The following is a 17,133-nucleotide window of genomic DNA, read 5'->3' on the forward strand; positions in this document are numbered from 1 at the left end:
CAGAGCCATTTTCTTAAATACAGATGTCATTCTGGTTTCGTGCTGATGTCAAAGAAGTCTCTCAATTTGCAACATGCGTGCCCCCCACTCTGGTGTGTTTACTCATTACATACGCATTACCAAGACCTAAAACACCTTTGTGCTGCGCAACACTTATGGTGGGTGTCAGTGTCACCTCTGTTTTTGAGAGCCAATTGTTGACCTCTGAATACAATAAACTCCCCCCCCTTTCCTGAGGATAATCTGATTACAATGTTATTTTACAAAGACCAAAAGACACTCTGATTTGATCCAACCCCACTCCTTACAGTTAAGTAAAGAGAACAAATGCAAAATCAAAAATAGACAACTTGTCAGGTTTCGCCTTGCGGCGATGAGGAGGTGGACCCAAGAAGCGAGGAAGCCGGGGTAGGTGAAACTTAAAGGGGATTTATTGAAGAGCTCAGCAGGGACAACAACGGGGCGTGGACAAAAAAACAACAAAGGCAACTAACCAAGACTGAACGGGCACAAGGACAAGGAACCAGAGAGCATGAACAGGGCCGGAAATAAACGCGGTCGTGGCAGTCCATGAAATGCGGCAACAAAGCGAGACACAGAGGCGAAAATGACCGACACTGCGTTGTCGTTCTGGGAGGTTTAAATAGTCCGAGTCATTAGGGGAGCAGATGGGAAGCAGGTGCGTGGCTGGTGATGACGAGTGCTGAGGGGAAACGCTAACACAGCTGACAAAACAAAAACAGAAGCACATGGCAGGAAGGAGGGAAGAAAACAATAACAAAAACATTGACATGCCCGGCACGGGTCATGACACAACTGTCGCCATCTCACCTTTCATATTCTGTCATTTGATAAATGCTCCAGCGTAATACATATTTATGAAGCCGTTCAGTCAGTCTAGTGTCAATTTTAATATTGGAAACATCATATAAGTCAACTATAGCAGATGGTTGGTTGATTAACATAGCCCCATCTCGATTTTATGCTTTTTTAAAAATCATTTTTGTCGCAGCCAGTATAGTTAAACATACAAAACAATACAACTTTATTCACAGCCGAAAGTACAAAAAAACAAAAACAAAAAAACTCTGAGACTGGCAATAAGTAACTTGACGCAGCATCCAGTGAGGGGAAACTGACTTAAATGAGGGTTATAGTCATACTGATCTCAGGAGCAGGTGCATCATGATCATTTGGAGTAACGGTATAAAAAGTATTTAAAAAAAAAACAAAAAAACATGATCACGTGACTGACACGCGATTTACGCTGCTATTCTCACAAAAAGGGGGTGAGATAGTGCCGGCGATAATGAGCGCCGTTAATGTGCATTTTCTAACTGGGTCTCAGAGTCTGTTTTACAACTCAATCATTTTATGACATAAGATAACCATTGTTGGAATTTATCTTTATATCAATGTTAGAATTTAACTTTAACCCAATGTAAACTCAAATTAGTAATCTGACTCCAATTTGCGACCTTACCCAACTCTCACTCATCCAACAATATGCGCGCTCGTTCTGCAATAGAAAGGTATCAGGAAGCCGGCATTTTCACGCACGAATGGATTTATTCCCAATACAGATTTTCTACATGGCACCTAAATCTCGGATCCCTCTCAATACAAGTCTACACCTCTCGTGCCACCAACGAATGTGTTCTACCTCCGAGTTAGCCCAGTCCTGATTCATACTATACAACATGCAAAATGGCACAGACAAAGGCATCCTGGCATGATTCTATTGGCTATGTGTATTGCAGTTAACTTTAGCTCGCTCTCATTGGTCTTTCTCCTCCCGCCGAATCCCGTGGCTCCTCCTGCGTGCGATCCCCCGATGGCCGCTCCTTCCCGGAGTCATCTCGTCTCGCTCAGCGCCTTCTGCTTCTAAAACATTCCATTCTTGCACAACCCCCGCAACCAGTTTCGCGCCACCAGTCACACTCTCAGCATTTTACAATATCACATTTTCATACATTGGATGCACCAACATCTAATGAACTATGTTAAGCTCAAACTCTTATATTCCTTTAATAGTCAAAAGTATGAAATCCTTTAAGTGTAACTGAAGTTTAGACCATGCTAATGACCAGACACTCAGGAGAGGAATGCAGGAAGATTAGATCACAGCTGCACCACAGGAGGTGTGAACGAGACCCCTCTGAAACAATGGACTTCCATGCCAGGATCACAAAAGTGGCTCCGAGCAGTCTAACCTTTGTTCAGTTTTAAATTGACTGCCATTTACATTATCCTTTACCATGATGAGGTTAGGCTGCCCTCATAGTCACGAAAAGGGAAGAAAATAACGCGCCGGTTGTAAGCGCCGTTCATGCGCGTCTTAAAAGTTGGTTTGAGAGCGTGTTTACTATTATTTTGAAAGAATCCCACCACCACTTCCGGATTGAAAATGCTTTTCCCGCCCGAAGGTGCCCATGCCAGACAATGCCTTAGCTTTTATTTCGAAAGGTACCCTGCAATTTCCTGCCTGCCAGTACTCTTCAGGTCCCTCCGAGCATAGCCCATCGATTATAAGTACGTATTTGACATTTAAATGTTTGTTTATTATTTATTATTAGTTTTTGACTCAGTAGCGTCGTCTAGTGACATCACGGGAAGGCAGTTTATGCCACACAAATGACCGAAATACTGTCCCTCATTACTTCCATGACCGGGATTAGACATTGAGATTGGATAACTGACGTCTTGCAACGTTTTTTCTCTCGTTGCCGGATTCAACTAATTTTCATGCAAAAACACATTCAAGGCAGTGTGAACATAGAACGTTTGTAAAAAAATACTAATAAAATATATGATGGAGTTAGAGGGACGTGGTAATACAAAGCTATAGAAACATGACTTATTGTCGTTTTTTCACTGTTTAACACATTTCCCAGATATCTACAGCATTTCGGTGACATTATGAGAGAGGTGTGGTAATACAAAACTATAAAAAGATGACATATTGTCACGTTTTTCACTGTTTAACACAGTTTTCAGATATCAACAGCATATCTCTGACATGTGTTCACCAAAATACCCCAAGGGTCAAGAATTAAAGTATACTTTACAGACCTTATCTCTTCTCACTGAAATGATCACTCCTGGGGCAATGGCAAATCAGTTTTTTTGTTACTGTTGTTTCTTACTTATTCTTGTTATAAAGTGGGGGAGGGGGGCTGAAACCTAACAACAGCGTAGGGATGTGCATCTCTCCACAAAAGACGATTCGATACGATTTGAAAGTGGACCGATTTGATTGAGTTAGATCCAGGCTATTAAAAAATGTAAATTTTCCATAACATGTCCCCATGTTTTCTGCCATCACCCAGGATGATTCACATGCCAGACAGACAATTAGACCAGTATCGCCCCCTCGTTCAGGTGACGTTCACTACTTTTGTGAGAGTGATGGCGCTTGTCCCATTTGCTGGTCTAATTGTCTCCCTCTTCATTGGCATCTTCTACGACTTTGAAGAGGTAAGTCCTAACCAGAGTGGCCACAGTCCTTATCCTCTCCCCAAAAAAATGGTAAAAGCTGAATTGTTGATTCAAATCATGATGTAAAAGATTTGTTTTTTATTTATTCCCGACTCTGAAATGTATGATGTACCCGTAACCTTTTGTTGTATATTTATGTTGAGTGGCTAGTAAGAATTAGCATGAGCAGGTGCAGGAGAGATTTTCCTTATAATAATGGATGCCCACAAATGCTTTATATTCTTCCGAATCTTTGAAAAAAAATGACAATATTCATTCATTTTATTCTTCTACATTTTTAATCTTCTTTAATTAGAATCAGAATTTATTGTCATTGTACCCGGTATGCAACGAGATTCAAGAGCTCTCCTCTCCAGTGCAATAGAACAATAATTTAATGAAATTTATGAATTTTCATTAATTAAAGATTAAATAAATAAATAGAAAATAAATATCAAATTGGATAAATAAAACACATTATGTTGCGGTTCTACAAGGTAAGGGTAGTTGTGTGCGTGAGTTCAGCATGAAGATGGCTCTCGGGAAGAAACTGTTTTTCAGTCTGTTACTCTTTGTCTTGATGCACCTGTGGCGCCTGTCAGGCAACAAGTCGAAGGGCTGTGAGCTAATTTATTTTCCTTTTTTTTCTTTCAAGTTATATTAAAAGCTCAGTATTGAAGTTTTGAAATGAATGAAAAATTGTGTTTGTTTATCCTGATTTTAATATCAATCAAAAATCCTGATTCTTTTTTTTCCATAATTGCCTAGCCCTGGTTGTGGTGTTGAGTTTTATTGAAGTTTAAGCAGTTGATTTGAGTGTGTGTCCCCCACCAGGCAAAGCACCTCCCATCCATCAGCGCCGCAACCAGCCGTGTGCCAGCACAAAATATATGGCAATTTTGCATCGGGCTCCACTCGATACCGCGCTTCGTGTTGGCAACCACCTACTTTTCGTTCTACCGTGGTCGCTTTGCCAGCAAGGGATGGGCACTGACCTTGAGCAGGACAGCCTTCGGATGCAACCTGGCTGAAATCTGCTGCCTGCTCCTGCTCACCTTTGTTACATCCACGGAGAACGCCAGTGAGTAAAAGGCCTTCTCACACTGCACTTGCTCAGTGAGGCTTTTCCCGCTGGTTTAGACGACAATTAGAACGACCTAAGGCAAGATGTATCTGTCATTGTGGCTTAAGAAAATCTTGGCTTTGCTCATTTTAAGAAGGAGGGAGAGACAAACAGCACTTGTAGAGTTTAATTATGACGTTTACGGTAAAAATCAGCAAAAGAGCAGTCGGAAACAGACGTTTCCTGACGTCATCACGACACCAACTCTCGAATAGAATTTTTATTTATTTTTTTAATTTGCGGGCTGTTGCTGTCGCTCTGTGACATGACGTGGCATTCTGTGGCCCCACCACATCAGCAGATACACCGTGAATATGTTTAGTGCCTTGTGAAAAGGCCCGAAATTGATTAATCGGTTAACAAGATAATTGTTTTTTAAATCAGGCATTTTTTGGGGGAGTAATTCCGTTTTTCAAAGTGCATCCCTGCTGATATGCACTTCTTCCTCTAACAACTTGCCAGAAAACAGAGAGCATGTAGTTTACTATTATCCAGTCGTTTCATCTTATTGACTTTTCCGACTTCTCTAACCACGCTTTTTTTCCTCAAACGCAACTAGCATTCAAATTTAATCTCTGATAAGACAACATGCAGCAAATAGTGATCGATATTATTTTCTGGCGGTATCCCGGCATTGAAATTATAGCTGGCAAATGGCAGTTTTTTTTTTAGCTGTTTGGTTAAAAAATAATTGTGCAATGATCAAAATCTATTTTATTTATTAACAAAATCTTGAATATTTGGTACATTAAGAAAGTGGTGAGCGGTCAAGGCCTTCTCGGCTGGCCTAACATAATCGTGATCATATTCCTCATATTGAGGTCATATCCGAGTGTTGAATTTGTAGGTTAGAGTTTTTATCCAATCAGAATCCAGAATTCAGCTAGCTCGATTTCACAATCCCAGTAGGGCGCACTATTCGTCCAAGGCCTTCAAAGACAATCTTGCAGGCCTCTGTTCTGTGTCTCAAGGGGCCTTTTACAGTTGATAGACAGTTGCGAAAGCCAATCAAATCACGAGTTGATGACAGTAAGGCCTTCTCGCTGGCCTCACGTTGAAGGCGATGAACGCGTATGGTGATTGCATACTCACTCGTGAGGGGGCAGCGCTTTGCGGATTCAACACACCAGAAAGTCTTATCTGGCAACTGTTCGAAAATCTAAAATATATTCTCGCTTTTTTTCAACCTCAATGGCCGAAGGAGGGAAAAGTGTGGATTTGATAGAGATGCACTTGCGAGGACATTTTCCAGACTGACCTTTCAAGAGAAGCTAGGTCGTCCAACACTCACTCAGTAGTGCGTCAGTGTCTTTCTGGATATTGTTTCTCCAGCCGTTGTGTCATCAATGATGGTGTTATGAGAGGTATTTATTCAAGTCGGATTAAGTCGGACTTCACTGAAGGCCTGCATGTAAAATGCACGGCCTTCCACTGCATTAAGGTTAAGTTTAATTGATTACATGAATAAAAATGCACAAATGAAAATATTTTCACATTCTTATTCTGTTTTCATTCATCTTAGTGTCCCATCATTTGTGAGCAATTTTTAAACAGACTCACAGGCTACTCATATTGCTCTTAGGGCTATCTTGTGCGGGCTGGTACCATGTTTTTCTAAATAATACAATAAACATTAATCAATATAGCAAAAAGACATCAGTTTAAGTATGGTTGAGTTATTAGCGCAGTTACTCTCTCTCATTTTCTTCCCTCCCGAGTTCAGACTCTCTTCCCCTCCGTGTCCTCTGCTCACCCCTCCTCTCTTTGCTCTGCTGAGAAGGAGGAAAAAAATAGCCACTGGCCTCTGAACATGAACTTCTAAAAGTTGCTCATCAGCCTGTTTTTTTCCCTGCTTAAAAGTGCCCTAAAAAAAGATGAGATGGACCTTTATGGACAGGTTACACCGTTATTGAAAGTGACTTTTTAAAACCACGATAAATTGTCAAACAGGTAATCATTCCCATGCCTAGAACCAAATCATTTTCACATTTTCTGTGTAAGTATAGTGCCCCACCAATATTGTGTCTACGCATATATAGCTCAACTTCCCATGCCTCACTGGCTACATTAAAATTCATTATCATGCCCATCCAGAATTTCTACATGGATTTACCCCCCCCCCAAAAAAAAACCATGTGAAGTGTATGAACTATGGATAATAGGCCTGCACGATATGCGGTGTGAACATCGCGATTGCGATGTGCGCATGCGCAATAATCACATCGTAGGACGTGCAATGTTTCTTTTTTTTTTTTTTTTTAGGAACACGGAAACATTTGGTTTGTTTCATAAAAGCAGCACTCTACACTATGCTCTCCATTGTTGAGACTGCACAGACCGTTTGCTCACGCCCCCTGCTAATTAGTCAATATCGCAATGGATATATCGCAGCCTTCCCAAAAATCGCAATGTCATTTTTTCCCAATATCGTGCAGCCCAAACGGATAATATCTCATTTTTTCCTCTCTATAGGTGTTCACAGAGTTGGCTTCGTCTTGTTCGTTGTAACTTCAACAGCCTACATTTTGACGACATGGAGGCTGTGGTCTGTGATCACAAGTCACTCTGTGAACAAAGAGGTGAATTCAACTTAAGTTTACGGATTTTGATTTTCTCATTCAATGGAGTTAGGTTCATAAAGAGAAGCATTGCGTGTATTCAGTGATTTGGTAATGATCAAACACGTTTCCGTGACAGGAGCTGAATTCATACTGGTACAAGAAGACCCTCGCTGTCTTTAACCTGTGCTGCAGCGTGGCTACTGGGGTTTCCTTCTTTTTGTATGGAGGTGAGCCTTCATGACGTGATCACTTTTAATGGCTCGGTCAAGTGCGTGGGTATTGTTGACTCATTCACAGTCCTGATTTGTTTGTCCTACAATGCAGTGAGAGATTAGATACTATATAGTAGAACCTACAAAGTGGAGCATAACTGTACAGTGAGGATGGTCTACTTCCATGTACAGTAGTTTTACTTTTGAAGCCAATTTTCACATGATTTAGTTTCTGTCACCCAATGAAGACTCATATTAAGATGATACTTATAATGACTAATGGAATGAGTTTATAAATTATTTGGGAGTTTACATTAGACTGTAGTTTGTTAAAACTTTAAATTCCAAAGCGGTTCGTGGATGGATGGCGAGTTTTAATTTGTTTTTAGAGCAGGTTTGTTCCTTTACATGTTTTAAAAATTCTTCATTTTAGTTGAGTTTTATTAGTTTTGGTTTTTAGTTTCAGTTCATTTTTATACATGACATATTTGTGGAGTGAAGGTCACAAACTGTTGTGTAATAAAGTGAAGTTAAATTGACAGTTCAATCTTCTTTGTTCTGAAGAGTCTTACAGTTATACCAAAATAAATACATTTAAATTAAACCCATAAAGCTCTTGCATGAAATTAATTGTCAAAGGCAAATACGCAGGTCATTTTTGCTGTAATTACAGTTCGCTGTAATGACGTAATCTCTAGTTTCAGTTATCTTTTTTTTTTTTTAAATAACTCATCTTTTTGTTTCTTAAAATAGAAGAGACGTTAACCAGTATTGAATATTACAGTATCCATCTAAAATAGTGACTTCCCAATCCCAAATCTGATTTTACCCATACGACTCATCTTAAAATGACTTGATCGACCCCAATTGACCATCACGTGATCGTCACAACTCTAAAAATAAAGTAACTATGGAACTGAAGTAAAGTAATTGTTGTTGTCAGTCGGTGTGTGTATGTGTGTGTGCGCACCTGATGTTCAATTAATTATATTGCTCATATTGTAAGTGTCATTTCAGGCTGAATAACTTGTGCCGTTTTTGAGTAATTCAACTTTGTAAATCCCACTGTACACTCATGTCTACATTTGCTAAATGTCCTTAAAAGCAGCACTTATGTCTTGTCTGTCATGGAATTGCATGAAAGGATATTGTAATAAGACAGAACTTGTTTGTAGATGTGTTCCGGCAAATACAGCACATACAATCGCATCATTAGAGAGAATTTCGCAAAGTCTACAGCTTGGCCCGTGTTTTTTTTTTAAATGTCATTTCTCAATGATAAACATGGCAAAAAGCGGAAGTGTCCACTTACTGACGCTGCATCTTCTGCCTTCTGTTGTCCTCAGTCTACACATGCTTTGCCATATTCGAGTACCTGGTGGCCTTCTCCAACATGGCCTTCCACTATACATCGATCCGGGATTTTGGTGACCAATTTGTGATGGTGGGTGAACTTCCTGAAGACAGAAAATGCTGAAAACCATGTGACCCACTTTACACATGATGAAAGAGTTAAAGAGAGTCAGGTAGAACAGAGCGAGCAAGGGACGACCCAACTTCGGAGAGGCCGCTCCGCTGCCCGGCTCCCGTCGCCATCCAACCGCGGGGGGGAGGGTGGTCCGGTAAAAGAGAGCGGGCAAGGGTCGACTCGACGTCGGAGAAGCCGCTCCCCTGCCCGGCTTTGAAGTTCAGTGGACACACATGATCGTGCTGGATGGCTCGTTGGCGCAGCTCGTTGGCACACCCAATTAAATTGTCTGTGAGGCTCACACAGTTCAACAAATATTGAGTGTGTGCATACGTTCAAGCGAGAGCAAAAATACCACGACTCCCACAAACCCAACCTTCTCCTGCATGGCGTGATAGATGAGCATGATGCTGCTTCTGTTGGTCACACTGGATGGCAACCAAGGCAAGGAAAATCGACTTTACAGCAACCCCTGGACCACTGAATGCCGCTGCCCATTTGGAGTCTGAGGAGCCAGCTGATTTCCTGCAGCTGTTTCTCACAGATGAGCTTCTGCAGCACACCGCGGATGCCACCAATCGCTTCGCAGACAATTATTTTCACACAAACCCCAGTGGTGTTCACTGCAAGAAACTGCGATGGAGACCAACGACTGTTGCGGAACTAAAATTATTTTTTGGGCTCAGTTTTATCACAGGATTTGTGAAAAAACCAACCCTTGCGATGTACTGGTCTGTACATCATTTACATACAGTCCCTATTTTTGGTCAAACAATGGCAAGGAACCGCGACCAAAACATTTTGAGATTCCTTCATCTCAATACGGCAACAACATTTGACGCATCCGATAGACTTTACAGGGTCAATCAGGTGCTCAATTACCTGCTGGAAAAATTCAAGGCACTGTACCAGCCAAACAAAGACATTTGCATAAACGAGGGGATGATGAAGTGGCGGGGGCGCCTTTCATTTAGGGTTTACAACCCACAAAAACCAGTGAAATATGGCATAAAATCATGTATTTTGTGTGACTCTGAAACAGGCTATTGTTTCAGTTTGCAGCCATACAAAGGTGAGGCTTGTACGGTTGCCAACATTGTGTCTGTGCTGCTTGACCGCCTCACCGGACAGGTATTGTTAGAATAATATGAAGAGGTTATTATACATTTGCCGTGATGCAGCTTATTTTAATATGTAGTGCATATACCATGTTGCAGTTTAAAAGAGTCAACTATGCTGAGTGTTTACAGTCAGAGTGGAGGTACAGGAGGACACCTCTACTGCAGGGAGGTGTCTGCAATTGGCAGGGCGGCGGCACTTCTTCAGAAGTGAGGATGAAGTAAACAACATCATGATGAGTCCTGATAGAAGAAGTTGGCATCAAAGGCTGAAGGAATCAACATCGTGCTGGGTCCTGATAGAGGAAGTTGACGTCAAAGTCAGCTGCGACTCACAGCGGCACGCCAACGATAAACCGGACTAAACCAGTTTTGAGTAGACGAACTGTACCACCCTTGAGTGTAATCTGATTTCTTGAAGTGTAATCTGATTCCCCGATGTTATAAAAGGGAATGTGTGAAAAGCATCGAGGAACAGAAGGAAGATGAAGTTGCCAAATAAACTTTGTTAACCTCTCTGTCTCCACTTGAGCTGAATGCCTCTCTTCTTTTAGCTACGAACCCTATATGTCAAATTGGCGAACCTGACATAGAATTGGTCCTTCGAGCTGTGAGCCCAATATACTGGAGGTGTCCAGGAGCGAAGCCGACGGCCGGGGACAATCGTGGCCACGACGAAGATTCCTTTTTCTTTTTTCCTTTTTTTTTGGACCTGGTCCTCGACTCTGCTGCTGGAGACTGAAGGTAGAAGGGAAGCTGCGGCGGAAGATACTCAGCTCATCTTTGGGAAGTCACTCATTTCCGAATGGGATGAATGAGTGCATGTGAAAGTACGTAGTTAAATTCCGCATAAACAGGAGGGCGGACTCCTCTGCAAATCAGTCGTTAAATTCCGTGGATATAGGAGGGCGGACTCCTCTACGACTAGACAGAGTAAGTCTTTAAAACTGTGTAAAACTGTAAGAATACTAGTCAATGTTAGGTGAAGAGACAGAGATAGTCTATAAAACTGATAGAGGATAACAGGGTGTATCCTACGCGCGTTTGAAAAGAAAAAAAATGAAAAGAAGAAAAAACATAGTGTGAATGAAAAAGTGTGATGTGAATGGAGGCTTGCAACCTCATTTTGGAACAGGAAAATTAACTGACAACTGTCTGGGAAGCGGAGGCAAGAATTCCCCGCCATTTGTGGTAGAAGCTTGGGAATTACCTAAAACAGAGTAATTGTCAGCCTGTTCAGGGACTGGAGGACAGTTTAGTCACCCTAGGTGAGCCGCTGTCTTCCAACATGGGGAAATCAAACAGTAAAAAAGCTGAAAAAAAGGATCCGAAGCAACAATTGATGTGTAAGGACTGGAAATTTATAGAAAGCCAATGTCCAGAATAAGTAAAACATTTAAACTCATGGATAACAAAATGTGAATTCGCTGGTCAGCTTAATACACAAAAAATAGTCGACTTACAAGATAAAATAAAAATGAAACGAAAGAATAATGTAAAAAAGATGAATAAAGACGGATATGAAGATACAGAATTTTGGATGACAATGGCACTAAGACGAGAACTAGATAAAAATAACAAAACCAAAAAAGAAACCGCAAATAAAGGGAAATGGGAGGAGGATGAAATTATGTTTCAGAGAAAAGAAGATAACGAAACAGGACGGGACGTAGGGGTAGTAAAAAATACAAAATCCCTCCAATCATCCTTATATCCGCCACTTCCTACTTCTCCTTTTCCACCATCACCCGAACCGACCGTGGATAAAGCTATACATACGTGAATTAAGGGGAATTTAGGTGTTAGATTTTCAATAACAATGGGAAAAACTTTTTCTCCGGAGTCACTAAAAGGCTCCCCATCGGAAGAAGAAATTCAAGATTCTTTTCCGATGATAGAAGTTGCTAACCCTAACATTGATGATGCGTCACCAGTAATTTTAGTGCATCGAACATGGACACAGGATGACGTTAAAAAGGCGGTAGAAGGTATTACGTGCCATAAGATTGATGTTAACGAATTTTTGCAGCAAATGGAAGACCTCAGAAGGTCTTACCACTTAAACGGAATAGAAGTCCAACAAATCTGGATGGCTGCTCTGAAAGGTGATTGGCATAACATTAGAGGCGATTGGGAACCAAAAGAGTGTCAGGCTGTTCTAGCCCATGATAGCCGAGAACTCACACATCGCGTCCAAAGACTAATGGAGCGAACTAGAGAAAAATTCAAATTAAGAGCTAATTATACGGCTATAGGAAGAATAACACAAAAGGAAGGAGAATCGTTTGACGATTACAGGGCAAGATTAACTGCGCGTTTCAAAGCAAACAGCGGCATTCCTGAAGACCATACTGAAGGGAGCATTTTTGAGGAGCAGTTAAATAATGCCCTACACGCAAATGCGCACCACACCATTCACCAATGGGTTGAAAAACATTGGGTAGATAGAGCAACAGGCACGCTAGAACAATACATTAACCAAGCGTTACATGCTGAACGAATATTGCAAGCTAAAAAGAAAAAAGCAGATACTTTCGTTGTTGAGACTGGGGAAAATGAATTTTATTTCCAAAACCGTGCTAAAGGTTTTAATCAAAAAGCGGGGCTGCTTCAAAGGTGGGATTGGAAACCACCCCCCAGAGGAAGAGTTAGAGGAGGTCTTACAGATCGAGGACGAGGCTATGTGAGTTCTTGAAATATCACTTGTTGGAGTTGCGGAGAGATAGGACATTTTGCGAACGACTGCCCTCGTATTATTTTTGGCGACAATCCCCACGATAAAAATAAAGCATGACTAGGAAAAATAAATATCCCACAAAATGAGATATAAAATACTGAGGTAGACGCTGAATTAAATCTACAAGATATTTTAATATTTGATCATTTCAAACCAGAAGTACAGCTAACAGTAAATGGTAGACCAATTACTTTTCTTTGTGATTCGGGAGCATGTAGAACTGCCTTTAAAGAACCAATTCCTGGAGCTTCAATGACGAACAACAAAGTATTTGTCAGGACGGCTCAGGGAGAGTTATCTGAAGTTTCTGAAACACACCCCGTTTGGATAAGAGACCCTTTAGGGGGATCGTGTAAAATACCAATACTGGTAGTACCAAATTGTCCAGTAAATTTGTTGGGAAGAGATGGGATGTGTAGATTGGGGTTAGCGTTAGTACCGACATTTGGGGGAACTATGGTGGTGAAAAGGAAACATGAAATAACAAAAACAGATTTGTGTGTGATAAAAGGCATTGGAGAACCACATTTTTATTATTTGTTACACGTGACGAACAAACCACCATTTTGTACTGGGGAAAAATTGCTTCGAGAAGCTAGACACTTTTTGAAAAAAACACAGAATGAAGTGGATAAAAACGCCCGCCACGTAACAATGTGGTATAAACAGACTCCAGGCCCAGATCTTAACTGAGACCGAATTATACAAACACACACCCGAAAGAATAGAGCTCGATTATTTGTACACCGATAATCTGGGGACTGTAGGTGCTGGAGTTAGACTGCCTCATACTTTAGAGCATTTACACAAGGGAATAACACCACACATATCTTTATTTAAACCCTTTGAATTAGGATGGAGAGAATTGGGATGGTTTGTTCAAAGAGGTAGACATGCAGATGGTTGGAAACCAGATGATAAAGTACCAGGTGTGGAGCATAGTGAGATGGAAAGTTTGGGAAGACTGCTTTGTCAAAACTTAGGGTGTTCTAAAAACCGGTTTCTTATTAGTAGGACAGCAACTCAAATTTCCTGTTGTGGTTATTCTCACTTCTACCTTTTCAGGTGGAGAATTCTTGCCTCTGCATCCACACCAGTCTGCTGTTTATAACCCTACTGTATTACATGGGATAAAATACCAAGTGGAATTTGCAATCTCCAATCACACCATTCACTCACTTTACATACGGTTTGCGCAAATATACACACACGGAATTTAGGTGTACACAGGACTCCGCTGCTTTCTCTACGGAATTTCTCGGACTCCGCCGTCCCTCACTTCCTCATTCGCAGCCAGTCTCTGCGCAGGCACACCAACTTTAGATCACTCCTCAGTCAAAAATGCAGTTTGTTTACCAAAGAAATTCCAATGCAAATAAAAATAATAAAAACCACAGAAATCACGCCTTATTTATTTCCTAAATTTAATGTGAAAATGTGAGTAGACTTCCAGAGAAACCCAGTTTCTCTCCTCAAGGTTTTCAACGTACCTAGAAACGTTTAATTTACTCGACCGTGTTATCCGTACCGAGAAAATGGGACCCCTCAACCTATCTTCCAGCAAAAACAACAAGTAATGCTGTACTGTCTGAGTTACCAGAAAAGGGAATCCAAAATTCCAGAGAAAACATGTTTATAAAAGAGTTACGACCTAATACCATTTGTATAACTCCTTTCGGTTTTAGACGTACCGAGCAAACGTTTAATTTACACTACTCTATTACAAGGGTCTTCTTGTTCCAGTACAAATTCAGCTCCTGTCACAGAAAGGTGTTTGATCATTACCAAATCACTGAATACACGCACTGCTTCTCTTTATGAATCGAACTCCATTGAATGATAAAATCAAAATACATAAATTTAAGTTGAATTCACCTCTTCGTTCACAGAGTGACCCTTGATCATCAACCACAGCCACCATGTGAACAACATGTAGGCTTGTGAAGTCAGAATGAACGTGATGAAGCCAACTCTGTGAACACCTATAGAGAGGAAAAAATGAGATATTATCCATTTGGGCTGCACGATATTGGGGAAAAAAACTGCGATTTTTGGGGAGGCTGCAATATATCCATTGCGATATTGAAACTAGGAAGATTTTAACCAGATGACACAAATAGCTCTGTTTGGGAAGACTGCTTTGTTATTATACAGCTCTGGGATGGCCACTTGAGAGAAATACGTGCACCACGGCATTTTATACCTTTTGTCGAACGTAAGGATAATTTTTTTTAAACCTCTATTTTCATGCTTTCGCCCCGTGGAAAGTAATTGCATTCGTGATTTGTCGATGCTGTTTGTACTTATTATCAGAAGGTGTTATAATAAAGGTGTCTGTCATTGTTTTTTTGAGGAGATGGTTTTATTATTTTCATTTGTGCATTGAAATACACATTTGTAAATGGTTTTGCTACAATAATGGGCCCATAGTATGTCTATCTCCTCACCAACTACACAGCTTTGTTATTGCACAGATTTCGCTCTGTACATTGTGATCATCTTTTAGTCTCCAAAATTATGTTGAAATGTTTTTGCCTGTAATTGCAGGTTTTGAAGCCAACACAGAGAGTCGTTGTGTTTTTGCACTCCAAATGTGCACAAGCACAGTTTAGGTTTGGTGATAAAGAAATGAAAGAACTGTTGGGGTCACTCACAGGAACTTACTGCGGAGTTCTATCAAATGCGTGCGTTCTTTTGTTGTACGAAGCCTTCTATTGCCATCATTTTTATTTCCCAGATCATGTTCTTTCCAGAACTGATTTAGAAGCCATCGTGCTAACCAATCATCCACCGTGCCTGTCACCAATATTTTCATTTTTTAAGCCCACTTTTAAAAAACGTTTTCTTTTAACTGAGAAATCTTCCCTTATGGTAAAAAAAAAAAAAAAAAACTACTTAAATTCTATTAAGACAGAAGATGAAGAAAAATGAAAACTGCTTACTTCTAACACATCTTTTTTTCCCTGATGTTAAGGAGGACCTACTTCTTCGAAGGAGTCATCCCGCAGCGCTTTCTTTCTTAAATGGACTCTCACGTGACTTGAGTTTGCGTTGTTGCGCACTGCATTATCTGTTAACCGTTACCACTCGACATGCATTGCAGCCTGGTTATCCTGGAAGGAGGATTCCCCTCGTCTGTGGTCCCTTCTCAAGGTTTCTCATTTTTTCTTTGCTCTCCGGGGGGTTAAGATCTGGAGATAGCGTTGTGGTCTTTTGAAATCCTTTGAGACTATTTGATTGAATAAATTTGACTTGACTCAACTTTTTGGGTTTGTCTTCTTGAACAGTCGGTTGTACACAAACAGAATATTGTTTTTACAATCATTAATCATGGCGAATGAAGATGGACCTAGAAGGTAAAGTATCAAAGGCAAGAATGGACTATCCTAACTGACTGTGTCTTGAATTTTCATTGCAGAGCAGGTTGTCTCTGCGTCCTCCCGGAGAGGCTGCCGAGCAAGGCTGGATTGGTGATGGGAATAAATGTTTCTGACAGAGCCATTTTCTTAAATACAGATGTCATTCTGGTTTCGTGCTGATGTCAAAGAAGTCTCTCAATTTGCAACATGCGTGCCCCCCACTCTGGTGTGTTTACTCATTACATACGCATTACCAAGACCTAAAACACCTTTGTGCTGCGCAACACTTATGGTGGGTGTCAGTGTCACCTCTGTTTTTGAGAGCCAATTGTTGACCTCTGAATACAATAAACTCCCCCCCCTTTCCTGAGGATAATCTGATTACAATGTTATTTTACAAAGACCAAAAGACACTCTGATTTGATCCAACCCCACTCCTTACAGTTAAGTAAAGAGAACAAATGCAAAATCAAAAATAGACAACTTGTCAGGTTTCGCCTTGCGGCGATGAGGAGGTGGACCCAAGAAGCGAGGAAGCCGGGGTAGGTGAAACTTAAAGGGGATTTATTGAAGAGCTCAGCAGGGACAACAACGGGGCGTGGACAAAAAAACAACAAAGGCAACTAACCAAGACTGAACGGGCACAAGGACAAGGAACCAGAGAGCATGAACAGGGCCGGAAATAAACGCGGTCGTGGCAGTCCATGAAATGCGGCAACAAAGCGAGACACAGAGGCGAAAATGACCGACACTGCGTTGTCGTTCTGGGAGGTTTAAATAGTCCGAGTCATTAGGGGAGCAGATGGGAAGCAGGTGCGTGGCTGGTGATGACGAGTGCTGAGGGGAAACGCTAACACAGCTGACAAAACAAAAACAGAAGCACATGGCAGGAAGGAGGGAAGAAAACAATAACAAAAACATTGACATGCCCGGCACGGGTCATGACACAACTGTCGCCATCTCACCTTTCATATTCTGTCATTTGATAAATGCTCCAGCGTAATACATATTTATGAAGCCGTTCAGTCAGTCTAGTGTCAATTTTAATATTGGAAACATCATATAAGTCAACTATAGC

The 17,133-nt window shown here is 41.0% G+C and overlaps 1 protein-coding gene across 1 annotated transcript; it reads left to right on the forward strand.

The window, feature by feature from the left end:
* The first annotated feature begins 3,330 nt into the window (after positions 1-3,330).
* LOC148319521 (acyltransferase PGAP2-like) lies at positions 3,331-16,189 on the forward strand. Its single transcript, XM_088282084.1, has 7 exons — positions 3,331-3,493; positions 4,295-4,558; positions 7,073-7,179; positions 7,298-7,388; positions 8,720-8,800; positions 9,884-9,972; positions 16,115-16,189. The coding sequence occupies exons 1-7, from the start codon at positions 3,331-3,333 to the stop codon at positions 16,187-16,189; spliced, it is 870 nt and encodes a 289-aa protein (XP_088138210.1).
* Positions 16,190-17,133: the final 944 nt, after the last annotated feature.

This window comes from Idiotropiscis lumnitzeri, chromosome 18 (genome assembly GCF_059441095.1).
Source record: "Idiotropiscis lumnitzeri isolate Australia: NSW breed Sydney's pygmy pipehorse chromosome 18, RoL_Ilum_1.0, whole genome shotgun sequence".
NCBI classification, from domain to species: Eukaryota; Metazoa; Chordata; class Actinopteri; order Syngnathiformes; family Syngnathidae; genus Idiotropiscis; species Idiotropiscis lumnitzeri.